Genomic DNA, 15,508 nt, shown 5'->3' on the forward strand with positions numbered 1-15,508 from the left:
TGCTTACTTCTTGTGCTAAGCAGCTGCCCTTCCTTCAACTCATGCGTGAAGTACCTGTTAGGCCACTTTCACTTTTTGGGGCATGGTGGGGGCTGTGGGAGACATTACTGGAATACAGGGAGACTGATAATCACATAGATTTCACAGACTCAAATATAAGTTATATAGAGAAAATGAAACTGTACTAATGGAATAAAGAAATGGGCAAATCTTATCTTTTCAACAGAGATGGGCAGATTTGGGGAACGAGCCCTTGGCTAGGAGCAAGAGACCCTCAGGAGAGAGATGTGAAGAGAATGAGTGGCTGGGTGTGATACACTGAATTACGTACCCTAAGGGAAGCCATGCTCTTAATCTTAATCCTCTTTTCTGTGAGCGTGAACTCATGTGTCCACAGGACCTCTTGAAGGTGCTATTTTTAACTAAAGTGTGGCCCAAGTGAGCCCAGGTGGGCCTCAGTCCAGGTTACTGGAACCCTCCTTAAGCAGAAGAAACTGAGATACAGTGAGTCAGAGACGGTCATGGCACAAGAAGCCCAAGTCCATGGACACCGAAAGGGCGGGTGCAAGAAGGGAGAGGCGGCCATGACACGGGAGGCAAGCCAAGGGGCCCCAAGGACTGCGGCAAGCCAGCCCCAGAAGCCTTCCTCCCTTGGCGAGGAAACATGGCCTTGCTGACACCTTGATCTTGAACTTCGGGCCCCTGAAACAGTGAGCTAATAAATGCTTGCTGTTTAAGTCAACCCACTGCATGGTATTTGTCGTAGCAGCCCGGCAAACTATGAACTGGGGAAGAGCAGGCTTTGCGGGGCAGATGGCAGAATCAGGGTGGTGCTCATGAGGCTAACAAGGGAAGGAAGGGAAGACGTATCCAGGCTGCCTTCAGGAGAGGCAGGTCCTATTGACATAGGCCAGTGTGTGTGGACAGAAGGTTTTAGAGCCCAAGAGACAGATATACCAGCTGCTGGGTAAATAAAGCAGCTTTCCTGTCTGCACTATTCTGACGGGTAGCCATGGGTGGGGGTTGGCTGGACCTAAACAGTCTGGAATGAACTTTCCTCCCCTGGAGACCAAAGCAGGAGTCCAAGAAGCAACTCCACACAGGGCTGAACAGCAGAGGGTCAACTTAAGAAAAGTCAGCATCTGCGATGGATGGAGCATTATAACGGCAACATTGCTTGAGAAGAGGAAGACATGGGGGACACCAAGAATCAGGGGGGAGTCCTGGAAGAGAAAAGACTGGAAATCTTGCTACTAAGAAGCAATGGAAGGAGACAGCTGGGCTGCAGAGGACAAGTCAGAGGGCCCCTTTCCCTTCACTCAGAAAGATTTCTATGTACAAATCACAGAACCCGTATATGGATTTACTTAATCACGCAACCAAAATTCATGTTTTGGAATCTAAGTTTGGTGCTCAAGCTTAACTGTCCAGTTTAAACTTAGGACTAGAAATAAAATATTTTTTTTATCTCCCTAGGGAACAACTAGAATTTTCCGTTAAAGCTTTGACATATTTGAACAACTTCTATTGATTCACTCTAAAAAACAAGAAGAAAAGCACATGCAATTAAACCGAAGTTCTCACTGCAAACCCAGAATCACAAAGTCAGTTGCCCACATGTCAACTGTAGCTGGAGCAGGAAGCTATAAATCATAAAGATTCAGACCTTGAACTGTGCCAGCATCTGTGAAGAACAGGAAATATTTACTGTTCACATAATAATCTGATCATGTGTGTTCTCTGCTACCAAATTCTCAAAAACAAATTAAACTCCAGCATATTAAACATAAAAAAGCTCATGAATGTCACCTGGTCAATCCTTTCAACGTTCCAAACATAACACTTCAGCGCCAGTAGTTTTATCCCCTCAAGCACAGAGATCTTCCTCTCTTGAAAGAACTTGCTATTCCAAATCATGGGCTTTCAGGAACACAGACTTTCTGTTCTTTTAGCTATCTGTCAGAAGGTACATACTGCTCTGAGTCTGTTTCTCAGACATTCCATGAGGTTACAATTAAGTTGCTCTGAACTCTCAGTGCACTTGGAGATAAAGCAAAGATCAAAGAAATGGGCCTGAAAAGGTCTGAAGCAGAAAGTGGTGCTTGACTAAAGAGGCTTAGACAAATCCTCCTTCTCTTATAAAAGAAGGCATTGGGTCAAGTTTACATAAATGGGATAAAAGTGCCATTTTGTACTTTCTGGGGACCAGGCTTTTCAAGTAGACCCAAAATGGGCCCTTTTCTAAGATAGGAAAAGAGAAGCCCAGGCAAGCCAGAGAGGGACTTACCTGTTTGTTTCTATTTTCATCCTTCCAAGCTGTATGTTCAGGGAGCGGTGAGCGGCCTGGGAATCGTGGGACACGGTAGAGCTGAGCGTGCTCACCCCCGACGTGGCCACGGCATCCTCGACAACGGCGTGAGGTCTGTGGACGGTTGGGTTTGAGGGCTCCTTGCGGTCGTCTTCCACATCCATGTCGTCTTGGTCGGCGGCATCGCTCTCAGACGCGAGGCTAAAATGTGGCCTCAGCTCTGGAAGATGCAGATTCAACAAGTGTTAATAAGAGTTGGCTAATGCCCATTTTTTTCAAGACATGAATATCACCTCCCATTCCAGCAACCAGTAAGATATGGACCCCAAACTGCTTTTCCAAAAGTGAGGATGGGTGTCTGTGCATTCATTCAGATTTGTTCTTCCAGTGGCTCTGCAAAATCTACAAGGTATCAGAGCTGTGTTAGCCCATCTACCTGTCGCTCCAACAGAGCCAGGTCACCGGAGACCTGCTGGCCGCCAAGTCCTCTAGGTTACTCTGTCCTCACCTTCCTTGACACCTATACAATATTTTCCTTGAAAACTGTGGTCACTGCTTCCCCTCCATCGAGCCCTTCTGTCTACCCCTCACTCCTTGAAAGCCACCACCTGGGATTCCATCCTTCACTTTTTAGTGCTTCTGTTACTCTGCACGGAGGAGCTCCTTCAATCTCTGAAGGTCATGCCCTTCTCACACGTGGATGACTGGCTCTCTCACCCCAGGGCATCCTCTACGGCCAGCATCTCAAATTCAACCACTGAAACGCATCACAAAAGCCAGAGCGCCCTCTTTCTGGGCCACCCTGACGTGGCACCAGCTGCCTTCAGCTCTTAAGGCTCCTCAAATAAGCTTCACCTTTTCTCTTTCTGCTTTGTCCCTTTTCTCCTTCCCAAATCCTATTCCCTTCATCTCCCAATCTATAGGCCTTTCCATTTTGTGGGAAACCACCAAGTTCAGGGGCGAAGACAGAGCAGGCACTCCAAAAATGCTGTACGAACAGAAGAGTTCTCCTACCAGGATATTTTCCAGCAAGAAGAGCCCCGAATAGTGAAAACCTATCTTACTTTTAAAACGTCTTAAGAATTCTGAATTGGATTTCTCACAGGGGTCTTCCAGCAACCATATTAGGGGTACCGAACGACACATGGACTACTTGCCTGGTTCTAGATCCATCTATTGAATCCCTATCCAGCCTGTTTCATAACCACATATTTGATTTTTCTATTTGAATAGAGCTTGTCTAAGAATTTTCCTTTGTTAATTTGATATTATCATCCCAATGTATGAAGATATCTATTGAGCAAATAGGCAGACACGAATAGAGTTTGACACAGAACTACTGTTATAATTTTCGTTCTCTTACAAAATGTTTAACTGTAAGATAACATTTAAAAGATGTTTTCTGAGGCAGGTTAGTACAGGGTAATGGAGGAGAAGACGACCCACAACATGGCTGACAGACGACATGGCCGCAACCGCACGACCAGCAGACAACATGGCTGCACAACCTCGCCAGGACCTTGAGTGTAACCTTGATGTCCCAGTTTCTCTTTTTAGGACCTACCCTTGGCCCCAGATATTCCAAACAATCCTCACCATTGGCCCCCACCATAGGTGGGGTACCAATAATCGTTGGAGCCCATCCGCTTCTCATTAAGAAGGGGTAATTAACAGTTTAAAAAGTAATCACACAAGGCAGAGCTTGCTCTCTCTGTCTAGTGGGGCCCGTACCAAATCTTGTGTGTATTTCCATATTTCTCTCCCATATCTCAGCAAGCTTTGTTCTTTCCCCCATTTCCCAAATAAATTTTTTTACTGGCCTAACTAAAATAAACAAACAAACAAAATTTAATTCTAGATTAAATTAGAACATAAGAGAAGGCCATTTTATATTTTCTTAAACTGATTCTAAATTCATTTTTAAACAATTTAGGTGTTTTATAGTCTTGCTGAGTATAATCTCACTTTCTAGGATGGAAAACAATTATACATATATTTCCCTTAATTTATTATTGTATTTATTTGTTGTTGTTTTTTTAAGATTTTTTATTTATTTCTCTCCCCTCCCCCCCGTCCCCCTAGTTGTCTGCTCTCCATGTCCATTCATTGTGTGTTCTTCTGTGTCCGCTTGTATTCTTGTCAGTGGCATCAGGAATTTGTGTTTCTTTTTTGTTGCGTCATCTTGCTGTGACAGCTCTCCATGTGTGCGGACCACTCCTGGGCAGGCTGTGCTTTTTTTGCATGGGGCAGCTTTCCTTGAGGGGTGCTCTCCTTGCACATGGGGCTTCTCTATGCGGGGACACCCCTGCATGACACAGCACTCCTTGCGCGCATCAGCACTGCGCATGGGCCAGTTCACCGCACAGGTCAGGGGGCCCTGGGTTTGAACCCTGGACCTCCCATGTGGTAGGCGGATGCTCTATCAGTTGAGCCAAATCCGCTTCCCTACTATTATATTTAAATCTCCCCTCCTTGCACTTAAAATGACCCTATCGTGCACACAAATGACTAAAAAAAACTCTCAAATACTTTGAATAAAGGAGAAAATTGTAAGTTAATGCAGTACGTTGTTATTTTGGTCTTTCACAGAGGATCCCTGAGTTTACATCACTAATGGAGACATTGTAAAATATGGGAATGAAATAAAACTTCTGAGTCTTGTCTGCAAGGAGATACCAAACCAAAGGAGAACTGGGGCTAATATTCAGAAAAGCCGTAAGAACATGTACAAAGAAAACATAGAGATAGACAAAATTATAAGTACAAATTAATACAACTAAAACTATTTAGATGACCTAGTCAGTGCTCTAGCTACATATGTACTTCACGTGCATTAACCTGTGGACTACAGGTTATGAAGAGTGTTAAGGGCTAAATGAAGTGCACCTGCAATGACTAAATCCTGTGGTAGTTTACTTGTTGATGGATTTATGGAGGCAGAGGGGATGGCCCCAGCTTGGGGGGAAAAAAGGGAAGAGGTAGTCAACAGAAGGAAGCTTATATGGCGGCCAGAGCCATCAGGAAAGACATGACAGCAGAGGGGACTGTCAGGAGAGAGCCAAGTGTCAGGTGAAGGGCAGGGATGATGAGGTTTAAACCTACATCAGGGTAACTGGAGCCGGTATGCATTCCCCAAACAGCATGGCGTGATCTGACAATAATCCTTGTCCCCATGAAGGGGTTGCTTTCCAGAAGGAACTAACTGAGCAAGCTTTTTTGAACACAGCGTGCTTTTTTTAAGATATTTTTATTACAGAAGTTGTGAACCCACAAGACAATCATGCACCTGTGTAGAATTCCCTACAACACCCCTTCACCAACACACCACACCGAGGCGGAACATCTGTTATAGATTATGAGATAATCTTACCACTAACTATGGTCCATAGCATACATTTGGCATATTTTTTCCATACCCCCCCTCTAATTAACACAGTACATCTTTGGCATTGGTGCAAGAACATTACAGAATTGCTGCTAACCACAGTCCATAGGTTACATTAATTGTATTTTTCCCATGCTTCTCCACATTCCACCACCTGAACACAGGGTACTTCTGATGCCGAGTAAGATCGTGGCACTCGTCAGTGCCGCGTGGGAGAGCTGCAACATGCTCCTAGAATAACTTCTCCTTAGTGCACACATGGGGCCCAGGAGTGATCTGGTTTAAAATCAGCCTGGTGAAATCAAGTGCTTTAGCAGCTTTAGGAAAGAGTATTACTCTATGAAGCAGGCCCAGAAGATCAATTCTCTCCACCTTCGCACTGCCGTGGTGGCCTCTCCCCTTGGCCTTTCTCCAGCTGGTCAACCCTGGCCACAGGCAGAGGAGTAAGCCCAGAGTTTAATGTTGCCAGTGACTGAAAGGCCCATTCTTGACGACAAGTGAGGAAGGAGCTGGAGAGAAGCTGAGAAAATGAATGCTTCAGGGCCTTGCATGGTACTCTCTGTTCTATGTGCTCTTTTTCAGAAGAAGAAAATGGAATGCTTTTTTTTAGCTTTTTATTCTGAAATATTTAAAAAATAACAGAAAAGTTGCAAAAACAGTACAGAGAGTTCATGAACACCCTTCAGCAAGCTTGTCCTAACTGGAACATCTTTCGTATCTTCAGCATTGTTATCAAAACGAGGAAATTTGCATTGACACAATACTATTAACTAATTACAGACTGTGTGGGAATTTCACCAGTTTTCTCACCGATGTCCTTTTTCTTCTCCAGGATACAATCCAGGATGCAACATGGCGTTTCGGTGTTGTGCCTCCTTAGAGTCCTCCAATCTGTGACAGTTCCTTAGCATTTCTCTATTTCTCATGACCTTGATGCTTTTGAAGAGTACTGGCCGATGATTTTGTGGCATGTCACTCCTTTTGGGATTGCCTGAGGTCTTCTCAAGATCAGGCTGCAGGTGCATTTTTGACAAGGATACTGCAGGAGTGACAATGTGTCTTCCCCAGTGCATCCTGTGATGGGCACAGGATGGTGATGTGTCTTACCACTGGTGCACTGGCCTTGAACAGTGGGTGAATAGGGATGACTGCCAGGCGCCTCCATTGCCTTTTGTAATTAGTAAATACTTTGTGGGGAGATACTTGGCAAATATTCTCTCATCACAATTTTGCCTACTAATTAGCAGCCATCGATGTTTTTTGCCCACAGCAGAAATTATTGTGATGTTTGCCTAATGGTGATTTTCTCATTTCTACATTCATTAATTGGAATTCTACTGTAACAAAGATCTGGCTTTCTCTCCATAGGTTTATTTATTCCATTACTTAAATCAGTATAGACTTGTGGGTATTTATTTTATTCCACAGGTTATAATATAATCCAGTACCCCGCTGTTTCATTTTCCTGCTCAAAATGTTCTGGCTGGGGTTTTTGGGAACTCCAAGTTGGCCCTGGTACCCTTTCAACCACCTCCATTCTTTCTGAGGACTTCCTTACTTTCTGGCGCCCCAAAATGGACTGGGTTCATCTTGTCTTTTCCTGTCCAGGCCAGGAATAAGCCATTTCTCCAAGGACTTCTGGTTCCTTTTAGAAACTACGATGTGGTCCTCTCAGCAGACAGAGCTAGGAATGCATGCGCTAACAAAGGGGAGGCTTATTTTTCCACTGAATTATAATTTTTACAGCAAATTTTTATGTAACATACAACATTTTCCAGCAAAAAGGCAATATACAGGAAGACTTGGTGTACACTACTGCTATAGAAACAAACAAAAGGATGAAAAATAAGTGTGATTTGCTGATTCTATTTTACTGCACTCAAAACCAGACATGCAGCTGGCATTAGCTCCAAAATAAAAGGAAACGAGGCTGGGACTGAAAGAAAACGACACATAAGGAATATCGGCATCAGTGAAGTTCACTTGCAGACTCACCCAGAGGAAAGCAACCTCCTCCCAAGTGGTAAATTGTTCACGTTCATTCATTAAATACACAATTTCATCTTCCCTCTTTTTAAAAATTTGAAGTTTTTACAAAGTCAACAGCTTCGAACCACTAGTGAACATGCAAAGGGTTGCTTTCAAACTTGCCATTTTCTTTAGCACACTTAGATTTGGCAGGTTCATTGTCGTGTTTTATTATTTGAGGGAGTTTTTATCAGGGAAATTTGAGGACAGGCCTTTTTTAATGTAGTTTCTTTTTATCTTAATTGTGTAACAAAATCTTTAGGGACATTTGGGAATTTGATGGAACTGACGGATGATTAAAATCAGATTCTCTTGTTCACATGTTTCATCATTTGTATGTTAGTATCAACTTCCCCTATTCGAAGGGGAATACCAAAAAATACTTTCTCCAGTAATTCTCCTCTAATATTAGTACTTTCTTTTCTTCTTCAGTCACTTAACTGTCAATGGAGACTCCTAGTGGCCTCAGAGAAAATTAACCAATTTTGCGGGTGGGAGAGAAAGCGCTTTCCTTAGCAAACATGTTTGTTCTGCAGCAGAACGTGCTCGCGGGCTCCTGTTGGGGCACATGGGGAGGTGGGGGACACTAAAGCAGGCCTGAGCCCCACGGGGCAGAACCCCCTGCCACTCTCCCGTCACGCTTCCCAAGCCTAACAGACTTCTGCCAACGGTGTGAAAGCCGACTTTTCCTGCCCGACTTTTGGTTGGAAGAATGTGGGACAATACAGGAGCTGCCCGCCCCTGCCACCTGGTATCCCTGATAGTAAGTAGCATCCTGCCTACCTAAGGCGTGTTTGCAACGCTGAGAAATTAAGATTGGAACTCTGCTGTTCACTAAACCACAGACTTCAGAGTTCACCAGTTCTTCAGTGATGTACTTTTTCTGTTCCAGGGTACAATCTGAGATACCTCATAGCATTTCAATGATCAGTTCGAAAAGGGAGATCCAAGCAAAAAATTAATGAGTGGACAGATGGGTCCTTCAGCTCCACGGATCAGTGCCACCCCAGCCCCCCATGGGCATGTGCCTCTGGGCGTCTTCTCGGGGGTCTCCCGTCACCCACGAGGCCAGTAGGATGCTAGCAGTACTGGTGTTTGGGGGCTGTGCCCAGCTTATGCTTCCCACAGGCTGTGAAGACCAAGAAGCTTCCGGAATAGCCCAAGGGGGAGGCGCTGGATTGTCTGAACGCCCCTTGTTGGTGGACATCTCCCCAGACATTTTTTTTTAGATTAATTTATTTCTCTCCCCTCCCCCCCACCCCAGTTGTCTGTTCTCTGTGTCCACTTGCTGCTCTTCTTTGTCTGCTTCTGTTGTTGTCAGCGGCACGGGAATCTGTGTTTCTCTTTGTTGCGTCATCTTGTTGTGTCAGCTCTCTGTGTGTGCGTGGCACCATTCCTGGGCAGGCTGCACTTTCTTTCACGCTGGGCGGCTCTCCTTACGGGGTGTGCTCCTTGCGCATGGGGCTCCCCTACGTGGGAGACACCACTGCGTGGCACAGCACTCCTTGCACACATCAGCACTGCGCCTGGGCCCTCTCACCGCACAGGTGAGGAGGCCTGGGTTTGTGGTAGGCGGACGCTCTATCCGTTGAGCCAGGTCCACTTTCCCTCCCAGACATCTTTATCTCCTGGTCCCCTCTCCACTAGCAGATCAAGACAGCCTTGTGCAGTGGCTGTCTGTTCGACACCAAGGGAGTGAGCCTACATCACCAGTCATTTGTCCATCCGTCCCTGTCCCATCACGAGAAGGAGGGCGACATTGTGGTGGGCTGAAGCTGGAGAGAACCCGGAAAAGTATGTGCTGAAAGCTAATCCCTTCCTGTGAGTGTGGACCCCTGTAAGGAAGAACTTTTGGTGCGTAGGATCTTAAGATGCGACCGCCTCATTCAGGATGGGTCTTAATCCTCCCACTTGAGTCCTTGGTGAGACAAGGAAATCCAGGTGAAGAGAGAAAGCCAGGGAAGCAAGAAGCTGCAAGCAATGAAACCCAGAGGAGAAGGCAGAGACAAGCAGACACAACCACGTGCCTTGCCACGTGGCAGCGGAGTCCAGGATCACTGGCAGCTCGTCTTGAGGGAGAAAGCGTCGTGTGACAATACCTGGATTTGGACATTTTTCTCAGCCTGGAAATGGTAAGCTTGTAAACCAATAAATCCCCACTGTAACGGGCAACCCACCTTCTGGTCCCTGCTTTCGGCAGCCTAGCTTACTAGAGCAGACATGTACATCGTGCAGGCCGACGAGCTACGCGGCAGTGCTGGGCTTTGGGAAGCAGGGCTCCACGCTGTGCCTCGGCTGCCGTGCAGGCCGCCACCACCGAGAGGGTGTGCAGGCCGGCCAGTGGCGGAGCTTCTCCAGGCCCTGCACTCCATCCCCGACACCTCTGCCCCCACCCCATCTACCTGGAGAACCAGGCACCCCCTCCGGAGGCCACCCATTGGGTACTGGGCAGGGGCCCTGCAAGACAGGCCACAGGATGAGTGCTGGGCAGAGACTGCGGCGGTCGCCCGGGCCGCCAGCCTGGCCTACGCAGAAGCCTCTGGGCTGCAGCAGCGCCTGCCTGGGGTCCAGAGGAAGCGGTGGATGCTGGAGGACACCTCCCGCTCCCTGAAGGTTCACAGGGGGAAACGGCCGTGACCTTGGACACAGCAGCTGCCGCCAGCAGCCTGGTCAGGTCTCCCCTCGCGCCTTGCAGGGTCCTGGGGGCCGTCACAGGGGACCTCTGGCTGCGCGTCCGTCCTGCCTGCAGCTGCCTGGGCTCGGCCCCTCCCAGCGTCTGCTGCAGGCTAAGGACCGGAGCCGACGTGCTGGGGGTCATGCCTGGGGACGCATCCATGCCGGACCAGAGCAGGCCGCGGCCTCCTCGAGCCACGACCTCTGCCAGGTGTGGGACCAGCGCTCTCCCCCTGCCCCTGCGGGTGAAACCAGCAGCCGCTCAGCTGTGTTCACTCCTCGGGTCCTTTGGCGTCCCTCACAGGACTCTTCCAAGGCCTTGTGTGTGTCCCGCTGAAGGTTTTATGTGGGTGAATGAGATCAGGCTTGTGAAAGTTTTAATAACACATAAAAGTGAAAAAGCTGAATGAACAGATCGTTTCTGTGCTGTTAAAGTGATTTCGAATGGAATCCCCCTGCCCTTTCCTCACTGGGGTTCTCCGTCTCTCCTGTGTCACTCACAGCCCCTATCTAGCCTTGCCCGGCTGCACACCTATTGCCTTTCATCTTGTGTCTTTCGAACCTATAATTTCTCCACCTTATAGTTCCTATATACAGTCTTACCCCAGTGAAACACCATCTAAACTTAAGTACTGTTAACTTCTTTAGAGTACAAATTTCTCAGGGTCACATCCAACTGCTAAATGTGTTTCAAAGTCTCTCTAGAGGGGAGTGGGCATAGCTCGGTGGTTGAGCTCCTGCTTCCCATGTATGAGTCCCACGTTCAATTCCTGGTACGTCCTTTGGGGGAAAAAAAAAGTCTCTCTGGAATTGCTTTACGTTTCTACATCATGCAAATGTTCTTCTCAATTTGTTACAATCAGGAGAAACTCATTTACGTATTATTCCAATCTGTATTTCTTGGGGGTCTACCGTTTGCCAGGCACTGTGCATGGCGTAGGCCAGGCAAAGAATAAAGCCCCATACCCTCTGGCACTACCCTCTAGGGTGGGAAACCCCTTCGAACAAGAGAACCAAAGCAGGTGCAGATTGCACAAAGTGTCGTGAATGGGGAAACCATTTCCGTTAGGAGAGAGTAACAAGGGAAGCCTCCTTCAGATGTGCTGGCAGGCCAGGACTCTCTGAAGCAGCATCTTTTTAAATCCAGATCTGAAGAATGCAAAGGGGCAGCCATGTAAAAGGAGAGGGGAGGGGAGGGCGTGCCGGGGGGGGGGGGGGGGGAAACAGCATGTTCTGGGGTAGTAGAGCTTCTACTTACATTTCTTTTTTGATAGAAGAAAGGAATAAACTGAGGTTTATGGATGTTTACTGTATGGACTGACACTTCACACTCAAGTCAGACAAGGTATTTGAGAGAAGAGCGGGGACCCCACACCTTGGAAGTGTTGAAGACACAAAATTTTGTGGTTCCATGTGTATATAACTTAAATTTTAAAATATTTCCTATTTATCTTATCCTTCTAAATGTCTAAGGATTTTAGACATTCAGAATGTCTAAAATGAATGCTTTATAATACTTACACAAATTAATGCAGCAGAACACGTTTCCACTTTATACATTAACATATCTAAATAGAAACCTGTCTATTTTGCTGGTCCGGAGGTATATGTAACCCAGAAAAAGATGTTCTGAAAAGTAACCCATTCCTGTGGCTGCAGACCCATTGTGAAGAAGATCTTTCCAAGATGTCACTCAGTTAAGGGGTGGCCCAAATGAACCTGCTTGGGCTTTCAAGTGGATTATTAGAATCCTTTATAAGCAGAGTGAAAGCCAGACGGAGAGAAGCCGTGGGGAGCAGCTAGAAGCAGGAAGTCAGTGGAACCAAGAGGCCAGGGGAGGCCACCACGTGTGGTGCTGTGGGACAGAAAAGCCAAGGTTCAGGGGCACCAGCAGCCAGCCCAGAACGCAGTCTTCTGGGAGAAAGCATCGTCTTGATCGGGCCTCTCTTAGCCTGAACATCGGAAGTCAATCAGTTCCCATTGCTTAAGCCAACCCATTGCAGAGCATCTGCGTCGGCAGCCAGGGCGCTAAAGCCCACGTGGCGGAGAGACTTTACTACTGGTGGACTGTCAGGACACTTTGGAGGCTTTGCCTTCGAGTATGCATACCGCCCTCACTTACCCCTGACCACGGCCACCCCTTGGGCCCCCTCCCAACCTGCACCACCAGGGAACTGTCTAGTCCCGTGCTTTAAACCGGGGTGCACCAGAATGGCCTGGAGCTGGAAGATGCAGGCCCCTGGGCTTGATCCCCCACAGACTTTTCCTCCTTAGAGCTGGTGTGGGGCTGAGAAAGCTGCGATTTTAGAGCTCCTTCCATGGCTCAAGGCCCTAGCTGCCTTGAGACCCGCTGGTAAGGGTGACAGAGGAGAGTGTGAGCACCGCTCTCTGCATATTGAAAGGCATGTTTGTTTGGGTCCCTCTGCAAGGCCCAGGAATTTCTCCTTCACTCATTCTCCTGGTGTCCTAGGGCTGCTGTAGTCAAGTCCACACACTGGGGGGCTTAAAACCACAGACATTTATTCCCTCCCTGGAGCCAGAGGTCTAACATGAGGTGTGGGCAGGGCCCTGTGCCCTCCGCAGTCAGCAGGGTTCAGCGGCGGCTTTTGGCCACGGCAGCCGAGCTCTGCCTCAGCCTCCGCCACATGGCTGTCCCCTGTCTCTCCTCTTCTTACAGGGCACAGGCCGACTGGCTTAGGTCATCTCAACTAGGTGCCTCTTCAAAGACACCAGGTCCAGGTAGGCTCATGCTCACAGGACCAGAGTTAGGACTTGAACACACTGTCTGGGGGACACATAATTTAATCCACAACATTCCTGTTTCCAGAAGGTACAAAGGATTGAATCCAGGACCTTGTATGCAGGAAGCGGGTGCTCAAAGCACTAAGCTGACACCCACTCCCCAATCATGGTAACATTTTGTTGGGCATGCCATGACTCAGATTGTCTGCCCTCCACCGCATTTATGTGGTGGCCTTGAGAAGATCAGAAAACACAGGGCTGGGGAGTGGATGTAGCTCAAGTGGTTGAGCACCTGCTTCCCATGTATGAGGTCCCAGGTTCAATCCCCAGTACCTCCAAAAAACAAACAAATGAAAAACCAACTCTCATTGGGGAGTGGCTGTAGCCCAGTGGATGAACCTGCTTCCCATGTACTAGGTCCTGGGTACAATCCCTGGTACCTCTTAAAAACAAAACAAAAACAAAAACATAGGACTAACATGGCCTAAAAGTGCTACGGTAACAGCAGGAATGACAGAGGCACAGCAATCTCAAACGTCAAGTGCTATATATTTGCAGCAAATTCAATATGGCTGACCTGGAACCAGAATGGTGATAGCTGTCTGCACTGCTTTCCGGATGATACTGTCCAAGGCAAACATCCAGTGCGGCTTGATGTTGTGATTCCGAAGGACTTTGTTGACCTGGAGAGAGAGAGAACAGTATTTAGTCTGCCTTAATTTTCAATGGCAAACAAACTAGAATTTGGTTACATTTCATTAAATCTGAGCATACGGATGAGGTTCTGTCTACAAAAGAAGCCAGGAGTTGTCTTCCCCTCAAATTGTAAATCATTTCTTTATGTCTCTGGCAAGCAAATGAGAACTTGCCACTTCAAACTGAAGTTCCGTGAGCGAAGAGGGCAAGTCATTTAAATGCCAGGCGTCTGGTTGGAGGCTAAGGTCGCTCCTGCGGGACTCAGGGTTTGCAGCTTCCGGTCTCCATGATGTTTATTAAAACATGGGTGCTGGAGCTGGGATAGGAGGAAGACAGAGCCCAGGGGGCTTTAAATAAAAAAGAAATGCTCTCCTCAAATGTTACGACTCTGTTGTTGACAGGGCCAAGCGCATCAGCATAGCCTGGTAGCCTGGAAAAGCAGCGCAGGGGAAAGGAGCAGTTCTGTGCCCCCTGCAGAACCGTGGGCGTACCCTGCCCTTCCCCAGCTTGCCAGCAGGGGGATGTTCTATTCCACAGCGGCCTGCTCACCTTAAAGACCCCTGGCGCAAGGATTTGTTGTTTTTTTTAAATGCCTAATAATATTTCACATATTTAAATAGACACTGAAACAGATGTGCACATTATCTTTTTTTTTAATACAGCCTTTTGTCATAAGGCTAAGACAGGCTTATTTAAAATTCAGATTAACTCTACTCACTGCTGGTAGGCATGGGCCTCTAAGAAGCCCTGGTTAGAGACCCTGGCGGGAGCTGGGAAAGAAGTAAGCTCACTGCACAAGGCCGGGAGCTACAGCCTGCTGGGGGGAGCTCCCTGCAACACCCCCCTCCTTGCCTCCCCCCGCCCTCCTGGCAGCTGCAGCCTGCAACCCCACCCAGGGAGCTGCAGCCTGCCGGGGGTGAGCTCCCTGCAACCCTACCCAGGGAGCTGCAGCCTGCCGGGGGGAGCTCCCTGCAACACCACCCAGGGAGCTGCAGCCTGCCGGGGGTGAGTTCCCTGCAACCCCACCCAGGGAGCTGCAGCCTGCCGGGGGGAGCTCCCTGCAACACCACCCAGGGAGCTGCAGCCTGCCGGGGGTGAGCTCCCTGCAACCCCACCCAGGGAGCTGCAGCCTGCCGGGGGTGAGCTCCCTGCAGCACCACCCAGGGAGCTGTAGCCTGCAGGGGGTGAGCTCCCTGCAACACCACCCAGGGAGCTGCAGCCTGCCAGGGGTGAGCTCCCTGCAACCCCACCCAGGGAGCTGCAGCCTGCCGGGGGTGAGCTCCCTGCAACACCACCCAGGGAGCTGTAGCCTGCTGGGGGTGAGCTCCCTGCAACCTCACCCTGGCAGCTGCAGCCTGCTGGGGTGAGCTCCCTGCAACCCCCATACTTTGCCCCCGCCCCCGCCCCCCCCCCCCCCCGGGAGCTGCAGCCTGCTGCGGTGAGCTCCCTGCAACCCCACCCTAGGAGCTGCAGCCTGCTGGCCCAGTTCCAGGCCTAGATCCCTCGTGGTCAGAATCCCACAGTTAGAAGGAGCCAGTCAGGGGAGTTCCTCCTAGGTATTGCTCCAAGGGAACGAACCACTGCTAGGTTCCCCCTCGTCCTAGGAAATCCTTTCCAACTGGGTCTGTTCTGGAATCTTTGTTGCTTTGGGGTTTTACCTGCTTATTTGGGTAGCA

At 48.5% G+C, this 15,508-nt stretch overlaps 1 protein-coding gene across 1 annotated transcript in view; it reads right to left on the minus strand.

Moving 5' to 3' along the window:
- The window catches only part of MAP3K5 (mitogen-activated protein kinase kinase kinase 5), a 209,632-nt gene that overhangs the window by 6,541 nt on the left and 187,583 nt on the right, over positions 1 to 15,508 (minus strand). The window contains exons 25-26 of the mRNA XM_058307543.2: positions 13,714 to 13,819; positions 2,288 to 2,528 (exon numbers count right to left, since the gene is read on the minus strand). Of these exons, the coding sequence (XP_058163526.1) occupies positions 2,288 to 2,528; positions 13,714 to 13,819 (347 nt within the window). The remainder of the gene's footprint in view (positions 1 to 2,287; positions 2,529 to 13,713; positions 13,820 to 15,508) is intronic.

This window comes from Dasypus novemcinctus, chromosome 11, assembly GCF_030445035.2.
Source record: "Dasypus novemcinctus isolate mDasNov1 chromosome 11, mDasNov1.1.hap2, whole genome shotgun sequence".
In the NCBI taxonomy this organism is placed as follows: Eukaryota; Metazoa; Chordata; class Mammalia; order Cingulata; family Dasypodidae; genus Dasypus; species Dasypus novemcinctus.